The sequence below is a fragment of the Mesoplodon bidens genome (genome assembly GCF_964165515.1).
Source record: "Mesoplodon bidens genome assembly, chromosome: 19".
NCBI lineage: Eukaryota > Metazoa > Chordata > Mammalia > Artiodactyla > Ziphiidae > Mesoplodon > Mesoplodon bidens.
This window is the reverse complement of record NC_138179.1, coordinates 18,488,558-18,511,562: the sequence shown is the minus strand read 5'-3', so window position 1 is coordinate 18,511,562 and position 23,005 is coordinate 18,488,558. Positions and strand designations below refer to the sequence as shown.

General features: G+C 50.5%; 1 protein-coding gene across 1 annotated transcript in view; it reads right to left on the bottom strand.

Annotated features, from left to right (window-relative positions):
• Positions 1-7,848: 7,848 nt before the first annotated feature.
• Positions 7,849-23,005, bottom strand: part of RAP1GAP2 (RAP1 GTPase activating protein 2) — a 186,987-nt gene continuing 171,830 nt past the window's right edge. Inside the window, exons 19-25 of the mRNA XM_081220432.1 lie at positions 21,207-21,325; positions 18,356-18,469; positions 17,978-18,095; positions 17,332-17,458; positions 13,585-13,661; positions 13,154-13,192; positions 7,849-12,265 (exon numbers count right to left, since the gene is read on the bottom strand). Coding sequence (XP_081076558.1) covers positions 13,184-13,192; positions 13,585-13,661; positions 17,332-17,458; positions 17,978-18,095; positions 18,356-18,469; positions 21,207-21,325 — 564 coding nt within the window. The 3' untranslated portion in view covers positions 7,849-12,265; positions 13,154-13,183. The remainder of the gene's footprint in view (positions 12,266-13,153; positions 13,193-13,584; positions 13,662-17,331; positions 17,459-17,977; positions 18,096-18,355; positions 18,470-21,206; positions 21,326-23,005) is intronic.

Below are 23,005 nucleotides of genomic sequence, written 5' to 3'. Positions count from 1 at the left end.
CACTGATGCCCCAATTTTTCCCTGCATGTCACATGTAACAAATATTCTCCCATCTTTTCAAGCCATTGTTAGTTGGCTTTTTATCTCCTGTACCTGAATATATTCCTAGCTGACAGAACTGATAAATTTGACTAAACTTAAAAAATTTTAACTTTGCACAGCATAAAAGGAGCCAAAAAATGAGAACAAACTGAAGGAACACTGCCAACATGAATGCCAAAGGACTAATTTCCTTAATATTAAAAAATCAAACCAGAATGAAAAAGACCAACAACCCAAGAGAAAATGACAAAGGGCGTTAACAATTCACAGGAAAAGAAATGCAAATACCTTTTAAACATAGGGAAGATGCTCAGTCACACTCATGAGTTTTGAAAAATGTAAATTAAAACTATAATGTAATATTATAGCTCACCTATCAGAAAGGCAAAAGTATAAAAGTTTATTGACAGTGAGGGAAATAAGGTAGTTTCATACATTCTTGTAGAGTGGTAAATTAACGTAGGCTGTGAGAAGGGCAGCTTGGCAGAACCGATTAAAATGCAAAATGCAGGGCTTCCCCGGTGGCCCAGTGGTTGAGAATCTGCCTGCCAATGCAGGGGACACGGGTTCGATCCCTGGCCCGGGAAGATCCCACATGCCGCGGAGCAACTAAGCTCGTGTGCCACAACTACTGAGCCTGTGCTCTAGAGCCCGTGAGCCACAACTACTGAGCCCACGTGCTGCAGCTACTGAAGCCCGCGCGCCTAGAGCCCGTGCTCCACAATGAGAGAAGCCACTGCAATGAGAAGCCCACGCACCGCAACGAAGAGTAGCCCCCACTCGCCGCAACTAGAGAAAGCCTGCGTGCAGCAACGAAGACCCAACACAACTAAAAATAAATAAATAAATTAATTAAATTTTTTTTTTAAATGCAAAATGCACATTCCCCTTGTTACAATAATACTTCAGGCATTTATCCTGTAGCTATACTTGCCTGTATGTAGAAGAATATTCTTTGTAGCACTGCTTGCAGTTGCAAAAGACTGGTTAAATAATCACTCAAACATACATAAAATGGAATACTATGCAACCATTTAAATAATGGGGTAGAGTAGTATTATTAGAAGTCAGTGGGAGGGTTCCCCTTTCTCCACATTCCTGCCAACACCTGTAATCTTTTGCTTTATGATAAGAGCCATCCTAATAGGTGCGAGGTGCCAAGTCACCGTGGTTTTGATTTGCATTTCCCTGATGATTAGTCATGTTGAGCACTTTTTCTTGTACCTATCGGCCATTTGTAACTATTCATCTGAGAAATGTTTATTCAGGTCCCTTCGCCCATTTTGTAATTGGGCTATTTGGGTTTTTGCTATTAAGTTGTATAAATTCCTTATACATTTTGGACATTACATCATATCAGGTATATGGCTTACAAAACCCATTCAACAGGTTCCCTGTTTGCTGTGTTGATTGTTTCCTTGGCTGTGCAGCTTTTTAGTTTGATGTAATCCCACTTGTTTGCTTCTGTTGCCTATGCTTTTACTGTCATATCCAAAATAATTGTTGCCTTTTCCCTGTGTTTTCTTAGATTAGCTTTTAAGGTTTCAGGTGTTACATTTAAGTCTAATCCATTTTGAGTTGATTTTTTATGTGGTGTGAAATAAGGGTCCAATTTTATCCACAGTTGTTGGAAATATAAACTGATACAGCCATTATGGAAAACGGTATGAAATTTCCTTAAAAATTAAAAATAGAACTGCTATATGATCCAGCAATCTCATTTCTGGGTATATCACCAGAGGAACTGAAATCGGAATATTGAAGAGATGTCTGCACTCCCATGTTTACTACAGCATTACTCACAATAAATGTCCATCAACAGATGAATGGATAAAGAGAATGTGGTATATATATATAATGCAATATTATTAAGGCTTTTGAAAAAAGAAGGAAATCCTGCCATTTGCAACAACATGGATGAATCTGGAAGAAATTATACTAACGGAAATAAGCCAGACACAGAAAAACAAATACTGCATGATCTCACTTGTATGTGGAATCTAAAATAGTCAAATTCATGTAAAAGAATGAAATTAAAACATTTCCTCACAACTAATACAAAAATAAACTCAAAACGGATTAAAGACATAAATGTAAGACCGGAAACCATAAAACTCCTAGAAGAAAACATAGGCAGAACACTCTTTGACATAAATCACAGCAATATTTTTTTTGGATCTGTCTCCTAAGGCAAAGGAAACAAAAGCAAAAATAAACAAATGGGACCTAATTAAACTTAAAAGCTTTTGCACAGCAAAGGAAGCCAGTGACAAAATGAAAAGACAACCTACTGAATGGGAGAAAATATATGCAAATCATATGACTGATAAGAGGTTAATATCCAAAATATATACACAGTTCATACAACTCAATTTAAAAAAAAACCCATTTAAAAAATGGGCAGAAGACCTGAATAGACATTTTTCCAAAGAAGATAGCCAACAGGCACATGAAAAGATGCTCAACATCACTAATTATCAGAGAAATGCAAATAAAAACCACAATGAGATATCACCTCACACCTCTCAGAATGGCTATCATCAAAAAGATTACAAATAACAAATGCTGGTGAGGATGTGGAGAAAAGCAAACCCTAGCACACTGTTGGTCGGAATGTAAATTGGTGCAGCCATTATGGAAAAGACTATGGAGTTTCCCTGAAAAACTAAAAATAGAACTAACATATGATCCAACAATTCCACGCCTGGATGTATATCCAAGGAAAAAAAAACACTAATTCAAAAAGATACATGTACCCCAATGTTCATAGCAGCATTATGTACAATAGCCAAGATATGGAAGCAACTTAAGTGTTTATCAACAGATCAATAGATAAAGAAGATGTGAGATAGATAGATATATATTCACATATATACGATGGAATATTACTCAGCCATAAAAAAGAATGAAATTTTGTCATTTGCAACAACATAGATGGACCTGCAAGGTATTACACTTAGTGGAATAAGTCAAAGAAAGACAAATACTGTATGTTTTCACTTATATGTAGAATCTAAAAAAAATAAAACAAATGAATGAATGAAACAAGAAGCAGCACACTCACAGATATAGAGAACAAACTAGTAGTTACCCGTGGGGAGAGGGAAGGGGTAGGGGATTAAATGGCATAAACTACTATGTACAAAATAAATCAGCTACAAGGATATATTGCACAGCACAGGGAATATAGCCAATATTTTATAATAACTTTATATGGAGTATAGTCTACAAAAATATCGAATCACTATGTTGTATACCTGAAACTAATAAAATATTGTAAATCAACTATACTTCAATAAAATAAAATATTCAAACTCATAGAAGCAGAGATATAATGGTGGTTGCCAGATGGTAGGGAGAAGGTTAGTGAATGAGGTGATATTTGTCAAATGGTATGAAGCTTGAATAACTTCTGGAGATCTAAGGTACAGTATAGTAATATAGTTAACAGTGCTGTACTGTGTATTTGAAATTTGCTAAGGGTGGATCCTAAGTATTCTCACCAAGAAGAAGAAGGAGAGAAAGAAGAAGGAAGAGAAGGAGGAGGTGGTGGCAGAGCAGGGGGAGAAGGAGGAAGAGGAGGGGGCGGAGGAGGAAATGGTAACTATGTGAGGTCACAAAAATGGTAATTAGCTTGACTGTGGTGATCACTTCACAATATACACATATATTAAAACATTGAGTTGTATACCTTAAATATATACTACAATTTTTATTTGTCAATTATACCTTAATAAAGCTGTTTTTTAAAGTCAGTAGGAAAAAGGTCAGTAAGAACATGTACAGTATCAATATTTCTCCAGCATCATTATTAATTTTTCCACATTCATTAAATGGCCAGGTATTCTTAGGTTATCAGCATGTCCCAGGTTTCCATACACTCATTTATCTTTAATAAACAGGGTTCTGTAGTAGACACTTGCTGGGAAACTGCCCTGGTCCCAACGCCCCTTTAACTGCTCTTTGTGGTGGCCACATGCCCCAATCCCCTGGCTTTAGTTGATTGGACTAGGAGGTTATCACCTGACCTTCTTGGGCCAATCAGATTCTCCCTCATGGGACTCTGAATAGAACTAAATACTGGCCCTGGACTGACTCTTACATGAGAGTGATGTGGGCTTGTGTCCTATGGAAAGGTTTTTAGCAGAGAAAATAAGAAACCTGGTCTATCCATCTGGGTCCAATCAGGAGAGAGAAACCACACTGTAGCCTGAATAAGGAAAGTTTAACAAAAAGAATTATTAACTATAACAGGGGGTTGGAGTAATGAGGGATTGACTGCTGGGAAGTGAAGAGAACGCTGAAGAATACAGGAATAGCAGAAGTAAGGAGCAGCCACCACCCCTGGGGTTGAGACCTAGTGCCTGAGGAGGGGTCTCCCCCTAGGCCTGAGACCCACAGCCTGTTGGCCTTGGGTCACTCGATGGAAGAAGAAAAGGAGTCACCATGGTCCCACACCAGCAGAACTTGCTGGAAACCCACCCTCTGTTCTCAGGGAAGTGTTTCACTGGAGGCACAAGGCTATAAACCACCTGGCACTGGGGGAGGCAGGAGGTGGGAGATGGAGGAGGCCACCGAGGGGACCTAACCACTGGCAGACCCAAGAGCTGGACCCAGGAAATCTGAGGTTCCTCACCCTCCGCTCCAGCTGCCTTCCCTGCTAGAAGCTGCCTCAGGTACACAGCCTTGAGATAGTAATGTGTAGCTGAGAGGTCTGGCTGTACATGACTGAACCGAGTTAGGACCTCTGTATACACTTTTAAGGTTCCGCCAGGCAGGTGCAGAGATCTACTTCTCTCGCGGCCACCCAAGATAAATCTCGGGAGTAAGTTCCCTTGCTTATTAAACCCGCACCTACCAATCCGGAGTGGTCTGCCTCTTTCTTCGGTCTCTCCTTGCCCTCCACGTAGAGGGTGCCAGTTTCAGACTTCACGGCGAACTCTGGAGGGGACGAACCAGCAGGTGCAAGAAGAGGCTGTCGCTGGGAGAAGCCACTGGCCACTGGGTGCTGCTGGCCGTCGCGCACCGCAGGCCCCGGGCACTGGAGAAGCCGTGTGCGCTGCAAGCGTCCGGTGCCGGGAAAACTACGACTTCGCCCAGGTTGGCGAGGCAGGCCAGGCAGGCCTCGGCGTAGTCGTCGCAGGCCACGCTGGCAAACGTGGCCAGGGCCACCTTGCGCACGCAGCAGTACTCGTGGGCCGTCAGCTTGAACTTGGTCTTGGCGCTCATCTTGGGCAGCGTGAACACCTCGAACTGCTCCTCGGACGCGACGAGCACAGCCGGACCGCCGTGCGTGCTCTGCGCCTGCGCCAGGTCCTGCGGGAGCCACACCTGGAGCCGACGCATGCGCCTACGCTCCGAGGGTTTGCTAATGAGGCCTGAGAGCTTAACAAGCACGCGCAGGACCAGAAAGACCTCCAGGAACAGAAATACCCCATGGACAGCCCAGCACCTAGAAATAAACACAGCGCACTATGAGGAAAAATGCCGGGTGGCCGGCACTCCACTTTAAAGAGAGAGGGAGAGAGCTTCCTGAGGAGATTATGCCGGATGCCCGGGCCTTCTTGGCCTCCACAGTGACAGAGCTCTATGAGGAGCAGTGCTGAAGGGTGGACCCACTTTTTAATGTTTATTATTTTTTTATTTTTTAATTTTTATTGGAGTATTGTTGCTTTACAGAGCACAATGAGGAGAAATGACAAACGCCAGCCTTCTATTTCAGAAAGAGAAACAGTGCCCTGTGAGGTGATAGGCCTGAGTGTGGGCCCTCCTTTTAAGACAGAGGCAGCGCTCTATGAAGAGAAATGCTGGACGGCCGGCTCCCTCTGTCAGACAGCGAGACAACCCCCTATGAGGAGAAACGCTGGGTGGCCAGCAGGCGCTCTTTTCCAGAGAGACAGCTGGCCAGGAGGAGAAAGGGCAAAGCGCTGGCCGCCTCCTCCAACTCAGAGACACTGTCCCATGCAAAGAAATGGCGGGAAGTCGACCCTCCGCTTTGACCAGAGAGACCGAGCTCTATGAGGAGATAGAGAGCCTGAGTGGTGAGGACTCCGCCTCCGACAGAGACAGCGCCGGAGGGAAAGAAATGCAAGTATGTGGGCTCCACCTCAGACAAAACCAGCGGGCGCTGGGGAAAGAATGGCGTGGACTCTGACCTCGATTCAGTCGGACACAGCGCCCTGTGAGGAGAAAGAAATTCAGGGTAAGCAGTTCGCTTTTCCTGACAGAGAAAGGGCTCTGAGATGAGAAGTGCCTGGGAGCGGGGTCTCCAACTCAGACAGAAACCACACACTCTGAGGAGAAATGCCCGAAGGCTGGCGCTCGGCTCACACGGAGAAAGAGAGCTCTCTGAGGAGAAAAACAGGAAACTCTGACCTACCGTTCGGTCAGAGACGGTCTCTAGGCGGTGAAGTGCTGGAGAGCCAGGCTGCTTCTTCAAACAGACGCAGCACGCTGGGGGGCGAAATTCCTGATGGCCATCTGCCTTTTTCAGAGAGAGACAAAACTCCGTGACAAAAAGGACCCGATGGGGGGCTTCCCTGGTGGCGCAGTGGTTGAGAGTCCGCCTGCCGATGCAGGGGACACGGGTTCGTGCCCCGGTCCGGGAAGATCCCACGTGCCGCGGAGCGGCTGGGCGTGTGAGCCACAGCCGCTGAGCCTGCGCGTCCGGAGCCTGTGCTCCGCAACGGGAGAGGCCACAGCAGTGAGAGGCCCGCGTACAAAAAAAAAAAAAAAAAAAGCAGATTCCTGGGACCCACCCAGCCCAATCGAATTCTAACCTCTGAAATGGTGCCTGAAATCTGCATTTCAACAACCTCTCCAGATGATTTTGGTTGGTTACACCCCCTGTGCTAAGGTGGCCCTATCCACAAATACGGGGAAATTGTAACCAACCAAAACTGGGGCGAGTTTATATGGCGACTACAAGAATGTGCCTCTCCAGTCTCCAGCTGCAGGGGGCATCATTGACCAACGGTCCCAGCTGCTGCATTCTGAGAGCCATCGCTGTGTTCCACGGTTGGCAGCAAAGCCAGACTTCCCACAGGCTTGCTCCCACCCAGTGCCTGGGTGTGGCAGGGGTAGTGATTTTAGACTCATTCTCGTGATACGCAGGACTCCTCTGGGGAGTGACTTTGGCTTGGGGACTCCGCAATCATCTTGCTTAGAATTTTCTTAGAAATGAACTGGCATCAAAAGATGCCTCCACCCCACCTTGCTTCCTCCCATCTCTCCTTCACTCAGGGTCAGACCTGCATCGCAGTCTGACAGCTCTTCAGCTTTCTTCAGCTCCCTCCCCATTTTTTTTCACAGGCCTTTTGCCTAATAAATGTCTTATTCCTGTCTTCTGCTTCCCTCTTCCCCCATCCAACACTGGTGGGGACGTGTAGACGAGAAAGAGGGGCTGGGGCAGGGGTGCAGGTTAGCTACCTGTCAAAGAAAAATTGCCCCAGAGCTCAAAAGGCAAGGAAGACTTTATGTGAGGTTGCTGTGAGAGAGGAGAGAGATTGAACTCAACTCCAAATACAACAGGGACAAATGGGGATTTCTAGCCCATGGCAGGGTGAGGAATTGGATGGAAAATTATTGACAGCAACTTGGTTAGCTATCAAGGGTGAGGCAAGAGCAACTTCATTGGATATCGAGGAGGAAGACTGCGGGGGGGTCTGAGTGGGGAGGATTCTTGATAAACACATCAACAGGCCAGATGCAGCTCGTGGGAAAATGGATTCAACCTCTGGTGACCTGAAAGGCGATGCTCAGGACTGGGATCCCAAGCAAAGAAGTCTGAACTCTGATGGACACAAAATATCGTATTTATTGTCAATTTCTGCAAAGACATGTTTAAGCAACAAAATATACATTTGTCAACCTTTTAGAATTTGTTTTTATACATTAACAAATACAATGTGCTACCATAGCAATAAATTAAATGTACACTATTTACATTACATATGCAGTCGGGGGTCTATGAATCACCTCCTCTCGAAGAGGAAAGACAGAAAAGTCATCATCACACGGATCATCATCTCCAAGCTACACTTTGCAGGTTCTAGCACACAGAGGAATCTCTTCACACTTAAACAGCAGCACTGCCCAGGCTGGAGTGTGGAAAGGCAATGCCCGGGGCAGGGGAGAGCTGGCACACATGCTAAGGTGCGGGAAGGGGGGATTGACACTTCCAAGCAGAAATGTCACAAAAGCAGAAACGACAGCATTTAAATTCCAGTCTTCCAGCCAAACAGCCTCCCCCTGGGGCTAAGGCACAGGACAGAGCCCCTGCCCCCAAGAGTCTCTCACCAGGCAGGGCTCTTCTGTCCTTGGCCTTACTGGGGGTTGTCTCCTTTCTCCCAAAGCTGAAAGGAGGGAGCTGTGGGATGGCAGTGGGTAAGGAACTGGTGGCAAAACAGCCATCAGAGGCTAGCAAAATGTCCCAGCCGGGCCCCTAGGCTGCAGGGACAGCCCTGGCAAACTGCTGACTCACCCTGCCTCTGAGAGAGGGGTACCTGGTGTCTGGGGGAGGACCTGTGGGGTCCCTGCCGGCCACGGGTAGCCATAAGATCTACCTGAACCCTGATCATTCCCCTGCAATAGACCTGTCTCTGTTGACTCAGAATTGAATGAAGGTAGTGTTTGAGTTGGCACCTTTAACAGTTAGGGTAGAAACATGAAACCGGCTCTCGGCCCTTGAGCCTAGGTTTTTACTGACCACCTTTGTTTAAGGATTCAGGGAGAGTCAACGAGTTTTGTTTTGTTTTTTTTTTACCACTTTTCTCCTTAACTTAAAAAGGGGAAAGCGAGGTTTGGTTAACTGCATCTCTCCCCTGGTCTCTACTCCCATTACAGACAAGGGTTGAAGAACTGATGTCACCGAGGAACAGTCCCTGGGAATCTCTTTCCCTCTTTGTTTTCTTTGCCCAAGCCGCAGCCAAAACCACACAGCTCTCCCTAAAACTTCCCAGGGAACATCCCTCCTGATGAGAAGAACAGAGACTGAGGCCCACCAGCACCCTTGGCTGCTGACACCTCCCAGCCAGTGCCGAGGCACCCGCTCACTGGCTTCTCCAAATGCAGTAAATGCAGTCGCTTGTTCCACCAACCCCATAGGTGGTGCCAAAGAAAGGGCCCTGGTTGTGGGTTCTCATCCCAGCTTTGTCACCAGCTGGCTATGTGACCTCAAGCAAGTTGTTTTCCCTTCACTGGAGCTGAAGTTTCTCATCTGGAAGGTGACACGGTTGGATTGGATGCTAAGAAGGGGCCCGGAAGGGTTGGACATGGAGATGAAGCTGACAAGGCTGAACCACAGAATATTTTTCCCAAAACACCATTTCCATTCATTAGCATAGACAGAAACTCTAGCTAAGACCTTCTCTCTCTAGCTCTTTCTGCATCTGTTTTTAAGTATCAACTCAGCAGAGGCACATGGATGCCCGACAGAGCCTGAAAAGTATAGTTTTCTTCCGTGAGTCAGGCAGGTCCCAGAGCCAGAGATACGTCCAGGAAACACTTCTCCTATGGGACACCTCAAATACCAGCAAGAGCACCATCAGGATGAGTCTAGTCACAAGGTCTGATGAGGCCTGAGCAACCTTTGAGCCCCAAGACTGGATGGGGCAATAAAAGGAAAGACATTTTGGAGCAAAGCAGATGCAAGAGGGGGATGGAAAAGCAGCCTCCAGGAACCCAAGCTGCCTGTCCCATGGTCCAGAGGGGCAAAGGGAGACTGGCCTGTCCTTGTTCTCCCCCTCCCTCTCAGCCCTGGGACTTCACGGGGGCTGGTCTGGAAGCCAGAATGACCAGAATGAACTTTCTAGATGTGGTGAGGCAGGACCCAGAGGGAGGGACATTTCAGATCCTGCCCAGAGCACCCCCATTAGCAAACAGAGGGTAGAGGCCACTTCTCAGGTCTGTTTCTTAGGGGGCCCACCTGCGCCTCTCAGTTTCTCTGGACGCACCCAGCCATCCTGGCCACTGGCTCAGAGGCAGGGGGCAAAGCCCTCCCAAGAGGTGGGGCCTGCAGGGAGAGCAGCCAGAGCAGTGGGGGAAGGTGGCTATCAGGTTCTCAAGTAGGACAGAATGGAGACAACCTAAAAACCCCAGCGGACCCCCAGACCATGACAAACACAGCACAGTACAACCACCAGGCAGCTGTAAATACCAGCTACCCAGAGAAGCAAGCCAGAACCTGGAACAGTTTTTGAAGAAATTCAGTTTGACCTTTCAAGTTCCTTCAGAAACCCAGCCAACAGAACGCTGCCAGAATCCACAGGCCTAGCAGTGGGTGCCGCTACAGGGATTTTTAATAAAAGCTAAACAGACATTTGTTGACCTTCTAACTAGAATAAATCTTACCAGACTAGTACTTTAAGTAAACACGTTTCTAGCATGAGGGAAGAGGTCCACCCATCCTGTAAATAGGATCCCACAAAGTCCACGTGAGTCGGGGATGAAGGATCAAGGTTTTGCTCTAAAAGCAAAAGCAACAGGGAAATTGTCGCATCAGTCAAAAACAAGCCTAACATGCATATGTCTTGCCTTGGGAATAGGCCCAGATCCCAATGCAAATAAAGCATTTGGTTGGAAATCCTTGTCCTCTGCTCAGTAAAGCAGGTGCCCAGCCTGTGTCACCCTGGCAGCCCCGAGTCACTAAGGCCCCATACACACTTGGAGCTGTAGCACCTCAACGGTCTGCTCTTCAGACTCTGTTTAACTTGGAGGATACCTCGCCTTAAACCCCACCACGGCCAGTTAGCAGAAATGACCGGCCGCACTGCAGACTCAGACGGGTGAGAAGGGAGGAGGGGCCGCTTCTCAGAGAGCAAGCTGGCTCAGCCCAGCAAAGGTGGCTCTGGCTGAGGGCACAGGTGACAGGCAGTGTCTGAACTGCACCCAGCTGGGACCCAGGTTGCAGGAGTCCCACTGATGTGACAAATGCCTACAGACTCCTTGTGGCTCGAGAGGGGAAGAGTAGGACTTAGGGGTGGGGGATGGAGTGATCAAGCCCTGCTAGGACCAAAGGGCTTGGTAGCTGGAGAGAGCCCCCCAGAGCACCGGGCCCCCCGCAGAGGCCAGGCACATAAACTACAGAAGGACACCACCCCTTCCCACACCTAAGATCTACACCCACACATGGCCCAACCAACCTGACCAGCTGTCCCTCACATTTCAGATCCTGCCCAGAGCACCCCCATTAGCAAACAGAGGGTGGAGGCCACTTCTCAGGTTTATTTCTTAGGGGGCCCACCTACCCCTCTCTCCGGCTCCCGCCTAAGTGGGTGGGCTGAAGCAACTCTCTACGCCTCCCACGAACCTCCACCACCAGCAGAGACCTGGACCCCGGCCTAGCCCTGGGCCCTGAGGGTTTCCTCGGCCAAGTGCCCGGGACTTGCTGTTGGCTCTCCCTGAATGCCTTCCCACTCCCGTTGCCCACCCCTTCGAGGGAAAAGCGTCTGCTCAGAGGGGAGAGACTGATGGCTTCTCCCACAGCCACCACATCAGGAGCCTGTGGGAAATGAGGACGTCCAGGAAGCACCCGGCGCCCACTCCCGCTCACCCGCAGCCGGGTCTCAGCTTCAACCGGCCCCGTGGCTCAAGATACACAGGCAGCAGGGACAGAGGCAACCTGGGCCAGATGTCAGCAGATGGATAAGAAACTCCCAGCACAGGAGCAAACAGATGTTTGGGAGCTCCAGACACGTGGGAGCGGCAGAACCGACTTCTATCAGGACACCTTCGAGGATGGCTACAAATCTGGGTTCCTGGGAAAAGGGTCCCTCCGCCACCGCTACATGCATTTGCTGCGGCTACAGCCTCTTTCCTGCCATGTCCAGGACACGGTGCTGCCCCTGCCTGGGTGCAGCATCCTGCTGTCAGTCTCTGCTGCCCACCTCACCACTCTCCCTACTTCTCTGGACTCTGACTGGTACCCAGATCCCCCCTTGCCCCACTCGCTCCCCTGCAGACAAAACAAGATGACAAATGACCCAGACACACATCACATCAGGCGGTCAGGAGCAGGAGGGCCTGGAGGAAAGAGGCCTTGTCCAGACAGGGGGAAGCGCTGGCAGGGACGGGCAAGGCTGTGGCCGGGTCAGGACACTGGGACAGACAGCTGGTCTGGTGGGCAGGTGGTCAGTGGAGAAGCAGGCCTGTGACGTTCAGAGTAGTGGACGGCACCCCCAAACTGCTGGAATAGGAGCCTTCTCCAAGGCAGAATCGGGCTTCCCTGGAAAAAACAAGGAGAAGGGAGATGATGACCAAATAGTAGGTAAAGGAAGAGAGGAGACTTATGTGCCCATGGCTACATATGCTTAGGACGGGAGGCTGCCAAATACAAGGGTGCAGACTTTTTACAGCCCGAGAAGCTGGGCATAAACATTGCTTTGGTGAACCAGACATCTGAAGTACATGATGGGAGCCGGAGTGAGTGTCAACATTCCCATTTACATAGATCAGGGTTACATAACGTGGGCTCAGCTGTGCCCCTCCCCTTGGTTCCAAATGTGACTCACACCCCTGGGAGCCCCATGGCAGGGAGAGGGCTGGGAAGTCAGAAGGGTCTCTAGTAACTGCCCTAGCAGGAGGCCAGGCCTTGGTGGTGGAGTGCTGGACCCATGCCCTGCTCTGCTGTAAACCTCATGCACCCCTGGCTGGGGGCTGGGAGCTGGGTCCTGCCTGGGCTCACCCCGCACAATGTTTAGGGGACCAGAGCATCTCTGGACGCACAAGGAGGACACATCTCAGCCCAGGGTCCTGGCCAAAGACACAAGGAGGGAAAGGCTGCCGTAACAGGGAGGCAAGGGGGACAAATGAGGAAGGAGGGCTCTGGGCTACTGCCCTCTGCCTGCTGGAACAAGCTCCTGTGGGGAAGGGAGACCCACTCAGCGAGTCTGGCTCAATCCTATCAGGCAAACCTTCCCATCAGCACCCGAGACCACCTGCCCTCTTCCCCATCTAGAGCTGGGCCCCATCGTAGAGGCTCCAGGGAAGAGGTGACTAGCCCACCCAGCGGTCAGGATCTCTCTGGCCATTCTCACATTATCAGGCCACAAGTGCCGCGATCTTAGTAACACACCCTCCCTTGTGGCCCCAGCAGGACTAACACCTGACCCACCTTTGACAAGCGAAGGACTCCTCTTTCACATTAGTGACCCTGTTTCAAGAAAAATCCGTATGAGAGTTTTAAATAACTAGACAACATAATCCCCACCAACTACAGCTTCTCTATTTTCAGTGCTCAGCTCTCTGGAGAGCCCAGGAAGGGACATGAGACCCCAGGAGCAACAGTTCCCAACTGGAACCTGCCTGTGTCCAAGGGTGTGGCTCTAACACAGGAAGCATGGCCAAGGTGGCTGGCGAGCCCAGGCTGATGCCTGCACCTTGCGGGAACCAACGGCACCCCCAGATCTGACCAAGGCTTCTCCCCACCTCCCCCCATGTGAGGTGTGAGGCGCCCTCTTCCTCCACCCCCAGGAAGGATGGCCGAGGCTGGAACGTGGGAGGTGGGAGGCTCCCCCTGCTACCCTCACACCCCTAGATCCTCACCGCACTGGAGCTGGCATGGCTGAGCTTATCAAAGCGGAATTTCAGGTTTGACCTCGGGGAGTTTCTGCTTTTGACGTCTAGGAAAAAGAAGGAAGCCCTTGAGAGGAGGTGGGGCTGCAGAGGTCACTGGGGCTCCAGCCGGGGGTGGGGGGGGCTGGATACGGAGTCCAGGAGAAGGGGGGCCTCCTCTCCACTAGGCACTTTAGCTGACCTGCACCAATTCACGAGAGCCAACTCTCAAATTTTCAGAAATGTTGTGAGCTGGTTGTTACACGCAGTTATTTTTTTTAATTATATAGGCTTACAATTAAACAAATTATATTCCCCAAAGGTAATAAATACTCAGAAGTTATCATTTCCTAGTTATTTCACTGCATTTTACTATTATTTATTCTCCTAAGGTTATTTACATCTATTATATCTGTCCGGTAGTTCTTCCCAACTCCATGTCACATTGGGTGCTTGAGATCAGCCAGGAGTATTCACACCAGAGAAATCATCAAACGCTATAAATCAGAGCTTGAATAACTGTTTTCTTGTCTAGACTTAAGAAACTCCTGGAGAAAACGTTAATAATATAGATCAGACTTGAAAATGTGTTTGTCTATAGCCATTACATTGTGAATGGCACAAAACACTGAGAAAATACTCTTCCAATATTTGAAAACTATTATCTGATTCAGCAAAGAAGTTGCTCACATCACTGACAAAATAATATCAATCATCATTCATGTCGGAACTATACTTGTTCGTCATTTGGAACCTTATGGTGTCTACGGATACAAAGGTTGGGCAAATATCAGTAAAGGTGCTTTGTGAGAATCAGTTGGCTCTGTCGATTTATAGTAAAGAATATTGTATATTTCGTTCCAGCTTACCCTCCCCCCTCCCTGTGTCCAAGTCCATTCTCTACGTCTGCGTCATTATTCCTGTCCTGCCCCTAGGTTCTTCATAACCTTTTTTTTTTTTTTAGATTCCATATATATGTGTTAGCATATGGTATTTGTTTTTCTCTCTCTGACTTACTTCACTCTGTATGACAGGCTCTAGGTCCACCCACCTCACTACAAATAACTCAATTTTGTTTCTTTTTATGGCTGAGTAATATTCCATTGTATATATGTGCCACATCTTCTTTATCCATTCATCCGTTGATGGACATTTGTTATAAAGCAGAAACTAACACACCACTGTAAAGCAATTATACTCCAATAAAGATGTTAAAAAAAAGAACATTGTATATTTTATTATTTATAAATTGTGTGCTTCAGATTCTTTATATCAGTAAAATTTACAGTAAACACATACATGTGTGCGTGCGTGCGTGTGTGTGTGTGTGTGTGTTGTGTGTATGTGTATGGTGGGAGAGCCAGTTGTTAAACATTTACCAGCACACCACTGGCCGGGGGGACCACTTGGCTTTCTGATCTTCCTCTGGCTGAGAGAATCTACAGCTCAGTACACTCCACCTAGAGGCTGCTGACTTAGTCTTGACGCTTCATATTCAAGGGTTCCACTCAGCACTAGGATTACCTCTCGGTGTGACCAATCAGCCCCCCTCAGGGCCCCAGGGAGCCCAGGTGTGAAATGACCAATGACCAAGGCATCAGAGATTATGGAGGATCAGATGTCAGGCCCTCCCAGCCATCTCGCTCTCCTCGGCCCTGTCTCTCCCCCTAAAACAGGTTTCCAGATCTCCGCAAACCCACCCTGGTCCTGCGGGTACAAAGCATAACTCTTGTGGGGCTGGGGGTAAGAGGCAGCTCCTCAGGGTTAAATACTCCATAGGAGGTGGGGTCGCAATAAGCACTGGGCAGGTGTTACAGACCTGTTGTAGGTCCCCTTCTGCCCTGGGTGACCTGCAGCAAGTCATACTCTAAACCTCCTTTTACTTGAAACCTTATTTATTTTGATATTTATTTAATACCAAGTCAGAGCCAGGCTTGATTATAGATTCATTCATTCTTTCAAAAAAAAAAACCACCAGGGAATTTGTATTACTACCCCACTTTACAGATGAGGAAACTGAGGTTCAGAGAGGTGGGGCTGCCAATGGTGCACCAGGATTAGAACCCAGCTCCACAGCTGCCCAGCCACGGGGGGGTTGCCGCACTACACAAGCGATTGTTTGCTTGTGAACCAGGCCTTCCCCTTATCCCCAACATCACATGTCGCCTTTTGCCAACATTCCTTCACCATGAGAACCCCAGAAGCACTGTGGCTTAAACCACCCTGTGGGCCCACTGGCCCTGCGTTTCTATCATTTCGATTAGAGCTCCTCAACCTCAGCCTGACATTCGGGGCCAGGTAATCCTTTGTCGTGGGGACTGCCCTGGGCACTGTAGGATGCTTAGCAGCATCCCTGACCTCTGCCCACTAGATGCCAGCAGCACCCTCCCATCCCACAATCATGCAAATCAAAAATCCTCCAGACACTGTCAAACATGCCCTGGGGAGCAACGTCGCCCCAGTTGAGAACCACTGATTGCACTACTGTTTTATTCTCGTTGTTTAACAAATACTTAGGTTAACAGTTCTAAGTCTCTTATAAGTCTCTCTTTTACTCTTCACACAACCAACCATACGAGGTAGAAACTAGTCCCCTCCCTCCATTTTTCACTTGGGGAAACTGAGGCACAGAAAGACTCAGTAACCTGCCCATTGGCTCATCACTAGTAAGTGGAAGATCCAGGATTTGGACCCAGGCTCCAGAGTCCTGCCCCACACTATGCTGCCCCCCTCGAGGGCAGGACCAAGGTTCTAATTTCCAGGCACCCCCAACACCCAGTGGCGCCTACAGCACATGTCCGCTTGGATGTCCCTCAGGCTCCAGCCCCCCGCCCTCTCCCCAGAGCTGGCTCCGCCTTCTCTGCCCGACTGCAGGGATCACAGAACCCTGAAAGGCCCGGACTCCTTGCCTTCCTTGAGCCCCCACTAGTGAGCCTGTACATCCCTTGAATTCACGTCTTTCTCCCATTGCCCCAGACAGCCCCCCAGATCCATGGCCCTGTCACCCCTCACCAGCCACTGTGACTCCTCACTGCTCTCCCTCCCTGTGCCCACTCCCCACCAATCCTTTCTGTTCAGCCAGCTGCAGCCGCCAAAGCGGTCTCTCTCCTTCGGATGGCGCTTCTATACTTAAAGGACCTTCAAAGACTGAAAGCCCTCCAACGGCTTCCACTGCTGGCAGGACAATGCAAAATCCTCACCAGGGTCCCCGTGGCAGCCCCAGCCTGTTGTCCTAACCACTGTCTCCTCTCTCACGTGTCCCCTCCATGCACTCCAGCCGCACTGAACCACGTGCGGGTCCAGAACACAGTCTCTGGATTCCCCCCAGGCCTTTCTACTGCTGTTGTGTCCACCTGCAACACTCTTCCCACCTCTTATCTCTGTATCATCAGGATGGTCGCTGTGACAGAGGGGCCCTGGGTCGGTGATGGGGTGAGGCGAGAGGTCAGGGAAAGAGCCTCAGCTTTCCAATCACACAAGCCCAGCTCCTCTGGCAAATCACTGAACTCTCTGAGCCTCAGTTTCCCCATGAGTAAGGAGGGGATGAGAACACAGGCCTCTGAAGGGTGATGAACCGATGCGGTGAGCTGGCAGCGCCAGAGGCCCTAATACTTTGGGGCTGAAATAGAAACAGGCCAGTTCCGCGTGCCTGGGGCAGGTGCCCCACCAACAACGGTCAGGCCACAGCCCCGCCTCCGCTGGCCACACGGTACACACCGCCCACAAGATGCCACTGACCTGTCGGACTCCGGCTCATGATGATGGGGGTGGCGGCTGCCCCCAGGCTGGGGCTCTCACTGCTTGGGGACGGGCTGTAGACAAACACCTCCTGCTTGAAGGGAGAGGTTGTGGACGGCTGGCTGCTCTGGGGAGAGAGGCTGGGCGAGTGACGCAGCTCCACCCTCGGCAGCCTGAGACAGGCAGCCGTCCGCTGCCCCCCGTCCCACCCCGGGCAGCCACTGCCTCTCACTCCCCACTTGGACCTGCTCTTTCCTCTGCTGCCTTCAACCCTGATTCCAACCTCTCCCCCCGCCCCCGGGAGGTAGCCCTGACCCAGCCCCATAGAGAGGGCTGAGCCTTCCCCCTCCAGCTGGAAACCCCACGGCAGGGGCACCGTTCAGTCTGGGCTCTGACCCCTGCTGCTGCTCCTCTGTCACTCTGAGGCAGGAACCCGCCCCCCCCCACCCCCCCGCCCACTGAACCACTGCTCCCAGAGGGTGGCGATGGCCGGCTGGGCCCTCTCCTGTTTCCACGCTTCTCCTTTTATCTGCAGAGCCTGCACGGGGCTCTGCCCACAGTAGCTATGTTAATGCACAGAGCAGTATCCGGCTGGGCCCAGGGTGCCCCCACCCCGCTCCCCAGGGTTGGACGGGGCTACACCTACCCCACTGTCACACTCCTCCATGGCCTCGCCCTCCCCTGCCGTGCTGCTGAAGCTGCTTGTGCTGGAGGAGGAGCGGGAGATGTTGGCTCGGCCATTCTCCTTCAACTTTATGAAGGGCCTGCGGGGAACAGGAAGGCAGGCCCTGCTCACACACCGAGACCCCCGCCACGGCCCTCCCGGGACTGAGGACGAGGCAGGCCCAGCAGGCCTGAGCTCGCCCACCAGCAGCCCCCCGCGTGCACCTGCCGGTGGACTTTTGCGTTCCGGAGGGTTCCCAAGGCAAGAGACGCGACTCTCAGCTTGCCTGGAGCAAAGCACATATTCCCGGGCCCCGGTGGCTAAAGCCAACCCCTCCCCCACCCCCGCCAACTCTCTTACTTCTCCTTGCTGGGGCAGATTTCCGGAGAGCTAGGATTGGATGAGGTCTCAGACTTTATCTCCTGAGAAGAGTGTCCGCCCTCTGGGGTCTTCGGGTTGCTGGATGCACTGTCACTGGGAAAGTGAGGATGAAGAGGAGTGAGGCTGTGGGCCCAGCCCCCCCCACCCCCAGCGCTCAGCACCATGGGGACCTGTGGGGCACAGTGCCCCTGCCAGAGCACGGCCACCGGACCTCCATTCCCACCCGAGCCCCCCTCAGACACTGCAACAGACAACAGAATTCTCTGCTCCATCAGGGGCTACTCCAGGCTCCTGGGTGAGAGTCAAGACCTATCAAGCAAGAGTCCTGGCTTGATGTCCCTGAGCCCAAGTCCACCCCCCACCCAAGCTGGCCACCCCACCCAGCAGAGCTCCAGGTCAAGGGCAGGCCACAGAGGGAATGGAAGGGGTCTGGGACATCCACCCAACAGGGAAAAAACCCAGTACACACGGGTTCCTCAGGGTGCTGGCCGGGCCACCTGCTGCTTAACTCCAGGGGACACACTTCACACAGACTGTAAAACGAACGCTCTGGATCGGGGGATGAAATGGCCCTTGTGCTGGGACGTGGGCCACTCTTGGCCCGGGGCTCCAGGGTTTCCTCCTCCTCTAGTTTACCAAAGACCATGCCCTGACACCCACTGTTTAGCTGGTGCCCGCTGCTGGGGACATGATGGGCCTGTCCTCAATGCACTTCTATTTTTAGAACAGCTTTATTGAGATATAATCCACATACAATTTACCCATTTAAAGTGTGCAATTCAATGGTTTTTAGTATATCCACAGAGTTGTACAACCATCACCATGATCTAATTTTAGAACATTTTAGTCCCCCCTAAAAGAAACTCTGGACCCACTCACAATCACTGCCCATTCTCCCCTCCCCCTGGCCCCCGGCAACCACTTGTCGACTTTCTGTCTCTATGGATTTTCCCATTTGGGACATACCATATAAATGGAATCATACAGTATGGTGTGGTCTTTTTGTGACTGACTTCTTTCACTTAGCATAGTGTTTTCGAGGTTCATCTATGTTGTAGTAGGTATCAGCACTTCACTCCTTTTTGTTGCAAAATAATATTCCATTCTATGGATATACCACATTTTATTTACCCATTCAATGAGTGATGAACATTTGGACTGTTTCCACTTTTGGCTATTATGAATAATGCTGCTATGAACATCTGTGTGCTAGTTTTTATGTAGACACGTGTATTCTTTCTCTCAGGTACATACCTAGGAGTGGAATTGCTGGGACATTTGATAACTCTCTGTTTAACCCTCTGGTGAACTGCCAGACTGTTTTCCCAAGCAGTTGCACCATTTTACATTCCCACCAGCTATGCATGAGGGTTCCAAATCCTCCACATCCTTCCCAGCATGTGTTATTATTTATCTTTTTGTTTTATAGACATCCCAGAGCCGAGAGGTACCTCAATGCACTTTTAATGAGGTCATTAATGACCTCCCAATTGTCAACCCGAGCAGGGGTTTGGGTCATTGAGCTGGACTTCTCTGCGTGCCTGACACAGCTGCCCATCCCTCCTGGAATGCCTCCTCTCCTGGCCTCTAAGATCCACCCCCGCACCCCTACACCTCCAGGCTCCTCCTCTCTCATAGTCTTCCCAGTCTTCTTCACCGGCTCTTCTCTCTTCACTTTCCCTTAAACGCAGGTCTTCCCCAGGCGTTCTATACACCCCCCTGTGTGGTTGTATTCCTTGGTCCCTCTCTAAACACCACCTCCACCCCCAGGGACTCCCATCTCTTCTTCTCCAGTCAAGGCCTCTCTCCTAAGCTCAAGACCTGCAGTTCTGACCACCCCCAATTCTGCCCTTCTCTCCTGGGGGGCCCACAAGGACTCACTCACATGTACAGGTTCCAAACAGAGCTTTTCATCCCCCTCCATAAACCTGCCCCCTGGTCCTGCACGCCCAAGCTCAGGGGATGGTGCCATCCAGGGCTGCAGACAGACAACTTGGAGGCCTGGACATCAGCCTAAAAGCCTCCCTTTCCCTCACAAGACTGTAAGCTTCTGGAAGGCAGGTTTGCATCTTCTGTAGCTCTGTCAGAGCACTGAGCCCAGCACACAGCAGGCACTCAGCGATGCTGCTTGCCGAATTAAATGACAAGAGGGCTCAGTGATGAAAGGATCAGAAAGACCATTAGCAGGAGCTGGTTAAGTATGATGCAATATGAGAGTTGCTTTAAAAAAGAGAGAGAGAGGGCTTCCCTGGTGGCACAGTGGTTGAGAGTCCGCCTGCCGAGGCAGGGGACACGGGTTCGTGCCCCGGTCCGGGAAGATCCCACATGCCGCGGAGCGGCTGGGCCCGTGAGCCATGGCCGCTGAGCCTGCGCGTCTGGAGCCTGTGCTCCGCAACGGGAGAGGCCACAACAGTGAGGGGCCCACGTACCGCAAAAAAAAAAAAAAGAGAGAGAGAGAGAGAGAACATTCTAGAAGCCCAGAGGAAAGTTTGATGAACTCCGCCTGGTAGAATCAGGGAAGGTTTCCATAAGAGCGGACATTTGTGTAAGCACTGAAAAAGGAGGCAAAGAAAAAAAAGAATCCAAGCAATGTTTCTAGTTTGGGTCAAAAGGCAACAAGGAGAACTTTGGAAAGTCCCGTGCAGAGACCAGGCCAGTGTGCCTCGGTGGATAAGGAGCTGAGTGGCGGACGGGGGTGTGCAGGTCCCTGAAGGAGGGACCAGGGTCAAAAGGAAGGCATCTCCTGAACCTACGCAAAGCCCTCCCCAAGGATGGCACCTGACGGCTGCAGCAGTGGTGAGAGCTGACAAACCCCACAAGGGACAGTTACCATCGTGTCCGGCTGTCCCCTTGGCCTTCAGAGCCCGTGTGCAGACGGGGGAAGAGCCCCGACCTCCGCTTGATGGGGCTCCGTGACTGGTTCTTCGCTGTTGCCACTGCCACTGGAGGCTGTCAATGAAACCGCCAGAATGAGTGCTGACCACATCCCCAAACCCAGCTTTCCTTCCTCTTAGCCCCCTTTCTGGCCTACAATAGGTCCTGCAGTCCCCAGCTGGTCTGGAGGAGATCCCAGAAAACAGCGAGCCAGCCAGGAAGGTTGGGATCTAGTAATGGGATCTGGGACCCTAAGATTCAAGCCACCTGCAGCATGCTTTCCTGTGTTCTTAAGCCAAACCTTGTGGCCCCAGGTAACAATCTACCAAAGACCAGAATTCTTGGAGGAACATGGGGTCGGGGCCCCCCTAAGGAGAGCCCTGCATATTTATAAGGACAGGATGACTTGGGGTCACAGACTGAGAACCACAAAGCTGAGAGCCCAGGGAGAGACCTGGTACAGCCTCACGCTTTACCAACGAAAAAGCTGCGGAGCCGAGGGGCGAGGAGACTCGGCCAAGGTCATAACAGCAAATCACCAGAAGGTGAGCACAAGAGCCCAGGGCTCCTGACTCTCCATCAGCGGCTCACAAAGAAATGGGTCCAAGCTGGTGTCACAATAATAAGACAGATTGGGAGCAGCGGAATCAGGTCCACACGCAGCCCTGGGCAAAGGCAAAGGGGGAGCCCCCAACAACATGGCTCTGCTTCAGCCACACACAGGGGGACCATGGAGAGGTGGGAGACTGAGGAGGGGGAGACAAGAGCCTACAGCCAATCTCTAGAGTCCACCAGGCTTCTAACCCAGGCCCCAACTTCTGCCATCCACATGCTATGCAACCTTGGGTAAGTGACAAAACTCTCTGGGCCTCAGTCTCTTCACCCACAGAATGAAGATAACTGCTCTGCCCTGCTCACTTCACAGACGTTCTGGGAGGAACAAGATAACAGCTATGAAAATATTTGGTAAGTTAAATGAATTACGCAAGACCGTTTAAAATACTAATCGTTGGTATCATGGTGGATGTGTTCCACTATGAAAAGAAAAAAGAAAAGAAAAGAGGAAAAAGGAAAGGAAGAAAGAAGGAAAAGACTAGTCTATACCAATCCAAAGTCACTTTGCTTTTTAAAAGGACCGACTGGTTCCTTCCCTGGCCAGCCCCTGGTGTGAGCAGACCACACTCAAACCCACAGACCTGCCAGGCTCTTTCCTTGGGAACCGTCTACACAGTGACTAAGAGCTTTGACTTTGGATCAGGGAGACCTGCATTCAAATCTCAGCTCTTCAGCTTACCTGGGTGACCTGTAGCAAGTTACTTAAAACCTCTGGGCCTCCTTTTCCTCAAGGAGGAATGGAGAACAAACACATCAATACCTACCTCAGACAGCTGTCACGGGATCGGATGAGATAATGTCCGTGACTTAGCTCAGTGCCCAGAGGGCAGCTACTGTTATCATTAATAATAAAAAAGCAAGGACACTCTTCTCACAGTCACGGGTCCCAAGCTCCCAAGCAAAGAAACTCGCTTCAGGCCCACTTTGCAGGGTTGGCCTTCAGGAGGAGGCCCAGTTGTTGAGGAAACTCAGAGAGCAGGACAACGGGAGGGCCTCTAGGCTGGGCCAGCCCCAGGCACTGCCTGGGATGGAGGCTCCATTTCAGAGGGCAGGGCCTGGGCTCACCCCCAAAACAGCCTCAGTTTCCCTCTGTCATCACTGGTCTCATCACCTGGCCCAAGCCTCCCCCACTGAGGCCTG